The 11,533-nt window shown below is 31.9% G+C and overlaps 1 protein-coding gene across 1 annotated transcript; it reads right to left on the bottom strand.

Annotated features, from left to right (window-relative positions):
* Positions 1 to 1,191: 1,191 nt before the first annotated feature.
* On the bottom strand, positions 1,192 to 4,439 carry LOC110917946 (transcription factor MYB86). Its single transcript, XM_022162376.2, has 3 exons — positions 4,250 to 4,439; positions 3,624 to 3,753; positions 1,192 to 1,958 (listed from the first exon to the last, which is right to left on the bottom strand). Exons 1-3 carry the CDS (start codon positions 4,380 to 4,382, stop codon positions 1,289 to 1,291), a joined length of 933 nt encoding a protein of 310 aa, XP_022018068.1. The 5' UTR covers positions 4,383 to 4,439; the 3' UTR covers positions 1,192 to 1,288.
* Between the last annotated feature and the right edge of the window lie 7,094 nt (positions 4,440 to 11,533).

An 11,533-nucleotide genomic window follows, 5' to 3' on the forward strand; every position in this document is an offset into this window, starting at 1 on the left:
AAAAACAGCTACAACAATGCTACGATTAAACAAAAAACAATTATACGAACAATTTAGATATCTGAATTAACATAATTACCAATAGAAAACTCGTTTGCAGCACTTGTACTTGAAATTGGAATTGGAATTGGATTTGCAGGTCGCGGATTTAAAACATCCTCAATCGAAACTCTCTGATAAGCAGATAATTGAGCATGATCACCGATCGGTCGATTTTCTTCAAAATCAACTTCTGTTTGTCCAGTGCTACTCTGTGGATCCATCGAAAAAAACAATTGAATGAAACCCTAACACAGCAGAACGAAAACTGCAATTTGAGAATTATGGAAAATTTGAAACTGATTTGAATGATAATTACCGGGATATTAGTGTAACGAACTTCTCGCTGATTGAATGAAGAGACGAATTTGCCCTCAGATGATTGAATTAATTGTCTGATTTAACCTTATTAAAGAAAAAATGAATCAGGACACGTGTATGGCTAAAATTGTCGCGTACGTAATGTATGATTAGGTAATTTGTACCCTACTCTTTACCTATATATATATATATATATATATATATATATATATATATATATATATATATATATATATATATATATATATATTTAAGGCTTCAGACAATACTCTCGAACCTAGTTTTTTTGCCATCCTACCTGATATGAACTGAACCATATAGTGAATTATGTGATCTACCATTGAGCTAATATATCTAGAAACAACACTATCTATAAAACTTTATATTACATAACCATACGTATTGATCCTGATATTTATTTATTGGTTTAAGACGAGAAAATGATAATTTCCCAACCCTTAAACATCACAACAAAACTATTGGTAACATGGATACAAGTGTTGAAAACCCGTCTATTCAACAAGAACCATATGTATTGATCCATATAGAAAACTTTTAATGTCTTTTAGATTAAAACTTAATACATAACAAGTAATAATTAAACAAATAGTGAAAACAATGAATACAAGCGTTGAAAACCCGTCTATTCAACAATAAAATTATTATATATTAACCAATGTCAAAACATCAAACGGTTATTGATTAAATCACCCATTACATATTAATTAATTACAACCATTAACATACCAAACACATCATATGAGCCTAATATATCTACATCAGACCTTCACTCTTTTTTGTCATGTCAATCGTTAAAGTTAAACAAAAAAATCATTGCAAACTGCGTACTTTCTCTCGTATTAAAAGCTCACCAATCCAAAACAAAACCAAAAAAAGAAAAACAGTTAAAGACGTTTCATGGGTCTCCCTATAGTGATGTAGGGTAAGAAGGTAAGATAGGTCCCATGTTTGATGCACAAGGTACAACAATGTCTTCACCACCAAGTTGCACTTGTTGATGTTCATCATCCCAAAATAAATAGCTTGGACATTGTTGGTTTGTTTGATCCACAACCCATTCATTAAACCCGTTGGTAAAATGGCAATTTTGCCCTTCCGCGATGCCTTCCAAGTTCTCCATCAAAGGTGGCAAATATCCCGTATAAATACCATTATTCGTGGCGAAATTCAAAACTTGTGAGGGCAATTCAGGGATTTGATTCTTGCTCATTTGCAACATTGAGTCATTGAAATACTCGGCTTGCGCTATGCAATCCCCATTTTGCGCTTCAACAACCGAACCGCTTGTGTGAAGCATGAATAATGAGCTTGTAGAAGAAGAGAACACGGGTTCTTGAATGGGTGGTTTGATGTCGCTTTTGCCCAAATCTTGAGTCAAGAAACTAAAATGGGCCGGGGTGTATCCTGACCCATAATCTGAGTGTGGTTGATCTACACTCGTAGATGTTGTACTTAGACGTGTAGTAATGCTTGTTGAAGAGTGTTTCCGATTTATCTTCTTCTTGATCCATGAATTCCAATAATTCTTAATCTCATTATCAGTTCTTCCGGGCAAATGACTTGCAATATGGGCCCATCTATGTAAATGACATAATGGTCGTCAATATTCTGTAGGGTAATTGTATCATGTATATATAATACAATATTTTGTAGGGTAATGTGTCATGTATGTAATAACTAGTATTAAGCACCCCTGTGTTGCGGTGGGGGCGAACACCAATGCCACACTACTACCAGCGATCACCAACACTGAAGTTGCAACGTGTTAATGCGAAAAAATTAAACCGAAACGTTAAACATATAAAAAATAACTAAGTCAATCTAGGACCCGAGCTTTACGATGAACATGTGAAACGGAAAAAATAGGCAACGTACAAATGTTTAACCACACACGCACGTTGCGCCGTGTTAACTCGCAAAATTATTTATAGTTTTTAAATGAAATACGATTTTGTCTTTAGTGGTACAACCCATTATGCATTATGTTACAAACCATAATGCATAGATATGTTGCAAATTAGATATATATATATATAATATGTATAATATTTGACACATAAAAGTATGCATGACGTATGCATATGATCACATGAAAACATGGACAATTTATTGAAATATTTTAAAGCTAGCTTAATTGGGGTGTGACATTGTTTTCAACATCGATCTAAATGTAGCGTAAACAACTTTGAAAGCGATAATTAAGTGCATTTATAGCAACTATACTGTAGATGAATGACTTTAATACAAATTAACTTATAATAAAATTAAACATAATTAATAAATAATTTCTTTTAAAACTAATAATCCCAACTCTAATTTAATTAAGGAGCTTGCAAGTGTACATGAATATATTGAGGAAGTCAAATTCTTATATGTTATAAAAGGATCAATGGGGGCCAAATTTTTACAAGTAGGGATCGATGAAGAAAATTTTTAAAGTTGAGATTATTATCAGCCAACATGTGAGACGTAGGATTATTAAAATCCAATAACCCAAAAAATAAAAATTCTTTTAAAACTCAGATGGAAACTAAAAAAAAAGATGTGGTAGTGGGTTTTAAAATGTGAATCTCCATATATAATCATAGTGTGTGTTTACTATATAAATTAATCAATCTAATGTGCCTCTCCATTGGGTACGTAGAATAGTTTTGGTCTTTATCTTTCTCAATTCTACATGATTATTATTGAGAAAAACAATCTAATGTGCTTCTCCATTGGGTACGTAGAATAGTTTTGGTCTTTATCTTTCTCAATATTACATGATTATAATTGAGAAAAAAAAATAATAATAATTCAAAAGCATTATGAAATTAGTCATGTGTATAACAAAACGTGTTATGAAAGTTATGCTAAGATATGTAAATATTTCTGGACAAGAATATAATTACTAAAAGCTCATAATTTGCTTCAAAAATTAATATGCACCAAACTATAGATATTTGCATTTCATGTGCTCGTTTATATTTTGCAGAAAATGATCAAAATGTAATTAGTTTGTCCACGGATTTACATAAGAGGTAAGAAAATGACGTATAATCTAACAAAAGAACCATTAGATTTCTGTTTATATATATATATAATAAATATAAATACGTGTGTATACATACTTTAACAATTAATACCATAGTAATCGTAAATAGAAGTATATAGAACTAATTATATTAATTCAAGTTTAGATTGATTGCAATTTTCTTTTTCAAGCAATAACTATATGAAAGGTCGATTATGAGAACACTAACTTGTTTCCTACAACGCCGTGAAGGCTGATGATCAACTTCTCCTCGTCCTGTGTAAACTTTCCCCTTCTGATATCGGGTCTTAGGTAATTTATCCATCTCAATCGACAACTCTTTCCGCACCTTTGAAGGCCTGAAACTAAAACAACATTCTTTGAGACATGCACATTCACACAAATAGATAAAATTGGCTCTTGATAATACTATCTCACATCATGCATGTTTGTAATAGGCGTTTTAGGAAACAAAATGACACTATACAATGCCTAACTCTTTTGAAGGTATTTTTGATCCATTAAGTGTTAAAGAATTGTAGTGTATAACATATCAATATTAATGGATTGCCATAGATTAAATCTCTCTTTCTCTAGCTTTCTCTATGTATATACACATAAATATTATTTGTATTGCACAAATGTATTATATTGTTATTGCAGTTCTCAACATATATGCTATTGGTTCTAAAATAAATGTCACTCTATATGTGCAAGCAATACTGGAAAACTACTATTATTTCTACCAAAGTTTCCTACGCACTTCTTACGAACGAAAATGCCAACACTCCTATTAAGGATATGTGTGTGTACAGAGAAAAAGAAGGAGAGAGAGAGAGAGGGAGAGAGAGAGACCAGCTTTCTCAGGGACTTCACTCCAGCATCCATAGCCATGAGTTGTGATGAACCTAATGAGCTTTTCATCTTCTTCAGGTGACCAAAGTCCTCTTTTAACCTTCTGTTGGTTACAACAAGAATGCTGCCCCATTTCACTCTCTTTCTCTCTCTCTGTATGTATAATCTAACTGTGTGTTCTAGTGTTTTGCCCTAGTAAAAAAAGACCCAGAAACATGACCACCATATATAAAGACCTGAAGATTGAAGCAAAAGAGTATATACATGTATGTGATTATTGGCTTTTAAATATGCTAAAAATACAAAACGGAATTGGTGTTGGGAGTTGGGACCCACTGATGCTTGTAGGGTCAAGTTTTCATCTAACCCTAAAAGGACACTTGATCAAATTTATTACATTTTTCTACGTAGATTTGTAGTATTACGTAACCAACGTCACGTACTTGTCTCTCCATCTCAAACACACCCTAAAACCACACACATATATACAACCTCTTTTACGCATTTTCGTTATGTTTTTCAAGGTGTTCATTAATTAACCCTTTTGAATCTTCAAGCCATAATTACAAACCCTATAATTATTTGAATTCCTGTGAAAAAAATAAAGATGTCACTGTATAAAAATGTATAACATATATGAAAATTATTGTAATTGATTATAACACCCGTATTTAGATTTTTAAATAACATATATGAAAATTATTGTAATTGATTATAACACCCGTATTTAGATTTTTAAATATAGACGAGTTATTTGTTTTGTTAAAATAAATTATATGTGAAATTTAAATTTCTATTAAAATGAGATGCACTACAAGAAAACGGGGCAATAGCGACGACAAATGTCCCCGCTAAAGGGTCTGCGCCGTTATTATTAATAGCGGCGGCATGCCGCCGCTAAAGGTTGGCCGATAAAGGGCCTCTTGTCGCCGCTATTAATATAAACCAATAGCTGCGACATGTGTCGCTGAAATTAAGTCTTCCCTGAAGGTTAGGATCAATAGCGGCGGCACATATCGCGGCTAAAAGTCTTTTTTTTTTCAAATTTTTTTGCTGCATTTTCAATATTTCCAGTTACATATAAATCTGCCAATTTTCCAGTTTTACGCAACACAAACGAAATAAATAAACATAATACTTTATATCCTAAAATCGCATAAAACGTTTAATTCATGCAATAACATCCTAAAATAACATCCGAAAACTACAAGATATTTGTCATATGTCGATAATACTTAATAGTCATCGTCCTTTTCAAAAATGTCATCATCGTCGTTTGCAGCTTGCTTTCCCTTCGAAGTAAGATAGGAATCGAGTTGATTTAAAAACGCTGGAGTTTGGAACAAACTCGAAACATATTCCTACATTAATACATATAAAAACCTATATTAGCATTTAACATACTACCAACATATATTTACCAAAGTAACATGCGTTTGCCAAAGTAACATGCGCTCATTGATACTTGTAGAATTTTTTAAAGTAAAATTGTATAGTTTACCTCAGATTAGGGTTGTGGAGTTTGAGGTTGCGTACCAAACACATTCGATGGCATATTGGAAGAAGGTTTATGCCCAATCCCCCGTAACCATCCTCGTCGATCACCCAACACATTTTGAAACGTGACAACCTCATTCGGTGGTTGAGAATCGCCGCCTTCTCCGCCCATAATCTCGCGTTCTGAATTAAGCTGTATTTTACGAAGATGGTTTTATATATATATATATATATATATATATATATATATATATATATATATATATATATATATATATATATATATAGGGCAAGGATAAATCGAAAACCCACTCCAGTTGACTAAACCCTGAAAACCCAATAACAACCATTGATTAAACAAGATGAATGGTTGTGATCCATTTGCAGTAAAAGTAATCACACTTTTACTAAAATAATAACTATAAGTACATAAAAGGGCATTTTCGGTATGAGGACAAAATTTAATTCTTTTGAAAAAGTGTAATTAATGATGACTATCCCAGTTCCCTATACTCTAATAAAGTCAACAAGATCTCAGAGATCATACTCTCACTCTTTTCCAAATTATCATATTGTTACTCTCTTCTAAAAAACACCATACCCTCTCTCTCTCTCAAAAATTAAAAGACTCATATCTCTAACATCCTCTCCAAGAACAACAAAAAGTTACACCAAGTGAGGAAATCTACTGTAATAAAATATATAAACTGAAGAAAAGCTTCTAGTTCTTCCACTTAATCGGCTTGTTACACTAAAAGGTAAGTGTCTCTTCCATTTACGAATATACTCATGTACTCGTTACACTGTTAGTGTTTGTTTCTTAAAAACCCATGAAAAAAAAAAGTTTAATTTCTGTAGTGGCGTTTCTTTATGTGTTTGTTTCTTTAAAAACCATAAAAAAATGTTAGATTTGGGTAGAAAAAAAGTGTTTTTGTGAAATTTTTATGGCTTTTGTTTAGCATTAATTGAGGGTTTTGTTATAACACGGATTAATATCAAAAAAGGGTTTTCAAATCTAGCTTATAAGTGCAAAAGGGTCGTTTTGATGATTTGAAAAAGGGATTTTATCATACTACTAAAAATGGGGTTTCTATGGATTGTTTGGTTGTTGTTAAAGTTCAACACATGTTTTTTTAAGTGTTACAAAAAAGCTCAAGTGAATTGAGTTTTTTTTTAGGATTATGATTATAGATGGTGATTTGGGTATTAATTATTGCTGTTCGATCTATTGGTTTTATACGGTTTTATTCAGTTGATTGGAATTTTTTCCTTTAATCAGTTAAGTTAGGGTTTTTAGTTTCTTTCGAATAATCTCAAAATAGTTAGTTTTGAATAATGTGAACAAGTTCTTGGAAACAGTATCGGATTCTCTTGCATTCAATATCAATGATAAGAAATCTTTTGACCCTCTTTGTTCCTCTTTACTTTCTTTTGAATAATCTCACTTCTTAATTGCTTGGATACAACAGTTTTTTAGGTGAATACATGATAAAAAATTGTTCTATTGGGAAGAAAAGATTACATTTATGTTGACAATTAATTTAAAATTGTTCTATTGGGAAGAAAAGATTACATTTATGTTGACAATTAATTTAAAATTGTTCTATTGGGAAGAAAAGATTACATTTATGTTGACAATTAAGTTAGAACCCCTTTTTCACAAACAGAAGCGGGTTTCTAAAAAAATAGAAAATAAAATAAAAAAGAAACTAATTGGTATGTAACATTAAATTGTTAGATGGTTTGTTACATTTATGTTTGACAATTTATTTTGTAACAGTGTTGGAAGGCAGTGAATCGGACACACCAGCAAAGGATTTGAAAGAAAAGAAAAAAATATTTTTGTAACTTAAGTATTTTGTTTTTTAGGGAAAAAGTGTGTTGTATGCGTTGTTAGGTTATATAATAATGTTGCACCTTAACATTTGTGGGAGCAAAATTTTGTAACTTAAGTATTTTATTCATAAAGTTGTTTTACGATACTTTTTTTTAATTTATCGGTGTTTGGGCCACCGGTGTTGTATATAGCAAATAAATGTAAAAGCATTAGGTGAAAAACTGGATATACACGTTGAATAAGATTACATTATATGTTACTTTATATGTACCATCTTATTAAGGTTACATTCTACAAATGAGCAATAAATATTACATTATATGTAACATTTTACAAAAAAAAAAATGTAACCAATGAGGAAAAATGTTACTTTATATGTATCGTCTTATTAAGGTTACATTCTATAAAATGAGCAATAAGTATTACATTATATGTAACATTTTACAAAAAAAAGTACAAAAAATAACGTTACATTTTCTGTATAATTTCAAAAAATGTAAACACCCAGTGTACAAGAAAAAATGCTTGTTTTTTACCATTTAATGCATGTTATATGTTACACATTTTTAGAATGAAATAGTTGCATGTTATATGTTACATATTTTTAAGAGAATAAAAGAGTTACATGTTATATGTTACACATTTTTTAGAATGAAATGAAATAGTTGTTTGTTATATGTTACATATTTTTAAGAGAATAAAAAAGTTGCATGTTATATGTTCAACCAAAAAAAAAAAAAAAAAAACTAAAAACTGTGCAAAAAAGATTAGTAGATATGGCTAGATATATTAACTTAATATAAAAAAACACTTAAACATAGAGAACAAAATAATTAAAACATAGTATGGCTAGCCTAAAAAACACATAATAAAAAGAACACACAACACTATTGTTGTACATGTGCCAAAATACAAAATACATACGTATAAATAGATGTATGAAATTGCAATACATGTTGTTTTGGATAAGATAATCTTGTTTTAATGGAGCATGGGATAAGTATGTTATTGGTATTTAAAAAGAAACGTTGGAATCTCTCACTTACAATGATGCCTTTGCTTTGGGTGAATTATTTTTCTTTATACTAATTTTCTTAATTAATATACAACGTTGTCATGAAAAAAAAAAGATATTCAAGCAACCATCAACAAAAGCACATGATCAGACACACATAGAGCAAAAATGTACAAAAATCTCAGTGAAAAAAAAATGTAACACGGATACAGCAAAAATGTACAAAAATCTGAGGCAAAAATAAAATGTAACATGGTAAAAACAAAACCAAAAAATCCATAACATATAAAATTCTCAGATTCAACACATCAAAAGTCTACATAAATCTCAGATTCAACACATGAATTAGAAGATAAAGATATAAAAAGAGAGAGAGAGAGAGAGAGAGAGAGAGAGAGAAAAGTCATAAATAATACATTTTTACACATTTCATACCTTAAATGCCTGATTCAATTAAAAACACTTACAAAAAATGTGTAATTTTAGATAAAAAAAAACATAAAGAGAATTTAAAAAAAGTAACAAGATTCATATCTGATTCATCGTCATCTTCGTATCTTATTCATCATCATCGTCATCATCATCTTCATATTCATATTCATATTCATATTCATGTGCGATTTTCTTCAAGCTGCTGAATCTGGATCTTGTGAAGAGAGAGAGAGAGAGAGAGAGAGAGAGAGAGAGAAAGACATCATGGATCTGGATCTTCAACTCTGATTCTTTTTTGCAGAAATTGTTTTCCAAAAACAATGTGGAAGGTGTGTTGAAGAAGACGGATCTGGTTAATAGAGAAAGAAAGAATGGTGTATTGAAGAAGAAATATATTCAAATAAAAGCTTGGATCATATGTTTAAAGAAATAAGGACAAAATGCATTAAATGGATATGGATAGATGCAAAAGAGACTTTTGCAGTAAGCTAATGGTTCCAAACGCAAAAATAAGAGAGAGAAAGTGAATTGAAAGTGATGTCTGCCATGTCTTGTCTAATACACTTCACACTTCTCTCCTAACAAAAAGTATGTCAGCCATAGAAATTACATATATGCCCTCAACACCCTTTTCAATACTTGAGACGTGGCACACTGGTGTCCATCTAATGGGTTTTCAGAGTTTAGTCAACTGGAGTGAGTTTTCTCCTTATAATTAGCCTATGTATATATGTATATATATATATATATATAGGGTAAGGTTCATTTGAGAACCACCCTTATTGCGAGAACCGCGAGAACCAATGTGAACACAAAAAAATACCTAAAAAATCCAAAAACCCAAAAAAAAAATTTAATATTTTTCTAATAAAAATCGGTATATTTTGTTACCAAAAAAAAAAAGAAAAGGTTTTTTCAGTAACACTTATGGATGCACATGTGCATATATATCATTTTTGGACAAATTCCATAATATATTACCAGTAGTAGAAAAATGCACTTTCATTTACACTACCATATGTAATACACTACTTTTACATTACCAATATTAGAAATGCACACGTGCATCTATATGTATCAACATGAAATAAGGTGTTTTGGTACAAAAAGTTTGTGATTTTAAATGATGAAGTAGACCCATATACATGTGTTTTGGTTAGTATATCTAGTGGTTGATGGTTTGATTATATTTGTTACTTTATGATGTAATATGTGTTGGTGCACTTGTGTCTGTACTTTGTCTGTATTCGGTCTCGATGTAAACAATGTCCTTGTCAGTCCTGTAAGTTGACCAAGTCAACCATCCTCCTGGTTTGACTTGGCCAACAGTTAGTAATTTAGTTGTATTGTTCTGTGTCGAAGGTTGGTCTATCGAAGGATTGATTCTATCCTTCGATGACCTCGAAAGATATCGAAAGATATGTTACGAAGGATGATGTTGGACTTCGAAGGATATGCCATCCTTCGAAGTATATGTAGATCCTTCGAACACTTTGTCATCGATAGATGATCCTTCGATCATCTATCGGATCCTTCGGACCAGACATGTTGGGCTGGGTATATATATACCCATGCAGTGTATGTTAGAAGATAGATGCACACAGATAGAAAGATAGAGAGTTTGAGAGCATTCTGTCCGAACACACACACACACACTTGAGAGTTCGCATAACAGATTTGTGAACATAGTGCTTGTAACCGAAACCTTTCATACGTATTAATACAGTGGTGTTAATCGGTGAATCTTTGTGTGTTGTGCTTTATACTTGTCTCATCCCGGTTTGCTTGCTAGCTTGGATTCCGCACTCGCTAGTGGGTTAGTATAACAAGGTTTAGGTTCGTCATCCTCCGAGAAGGGACCTACAAGTGGTATCAGAGCTAAGGCTCTTTACCTTGTTTAAAACCGGGTTTTGTTCAAGTTCTTGGTGTGTTTGGACATTTGGTTTTGCACCCGTTTTTGTTGGTTTTACTGGATTTTTAAACTGAAAAACGTGTTCTAAACTAACCGGGAATGTTCAAAGGCGGGTTGGGTAACTTAAAACTTGTTTTTAAGTGATTTGGTGTTTTCCGGCCAATTTCCGGTCATTATTCCGGTGACTGGTTGTTGTCCATTTTGGGTAAGTTTTTGTTTGAAAATCTTGGGTTGGTAAGAAAGTACAGTCTGCCATACCCTTTTGCCGAAAGTTGACCTTACCTATCACATCACCTTTTCACCAACCTTTCACATCAGTGTCAGTGTGTCAGAATCGCTCGAAAGATATCTTTCGACATCGAAAGACCATCTTTCGATCAAGGAAGGCTCGATAGATCATCATCTTTCGACCCATCCTTCGAAGTCCGAAACATATCTTTCGATCAGGGAATCTATTCGAAAGACAGTTCATCGAAAGATAAGGATATATACTCGAAAGATAAGGATCTTTCAAATAGTGAATCCTTCGAGCTTGTGAATCTTTCGAAATCATTGTTCGAGATACAACAGTGATCCTTCGAGCACTGTTGA

Source organism: Helianthus annuus, chromosome 2, assembly GCF_002127325.2.
Source record: "Helianthus annuus cultivar XRQ/B chromosome 2, HanXRQr2.0-SUNRISE, whole genome shotgun sequence".
Taxonomy (NCBI): domain Eukaryota; kingdom Viridiplantae; phylum Streptophyta; class Magnoliopsida; order Asterales; family Asteraceae; genus Helianthus; species Helianthus annuus.

Bases quoted from the DNA above. Each gene is read 5' to 3' on its own strand.
- LOC110917946 (XM_022162376.2), bottom strand. From the start codon at position 4,382: ATGGGGCAGCATTCTTGTTGTAACCAACAGAAGGTTAAAAGAGGACTT. The intron at 3,754-4,249 runs GTCTCTCTCTCT...TTTTAGTTTCAG, and splicing joins TGAAGTCCCTGAGAAAGCTG to GCCTTCAAAGGTGCGGAAAG. The intron at 1,959-3,623 runs GTTAGTGTTCTC...TCATTTACATAG, and splicing joins CACGGCGTTGTAGGAAACAA to ATGGGCCCATATTGCAAGTC.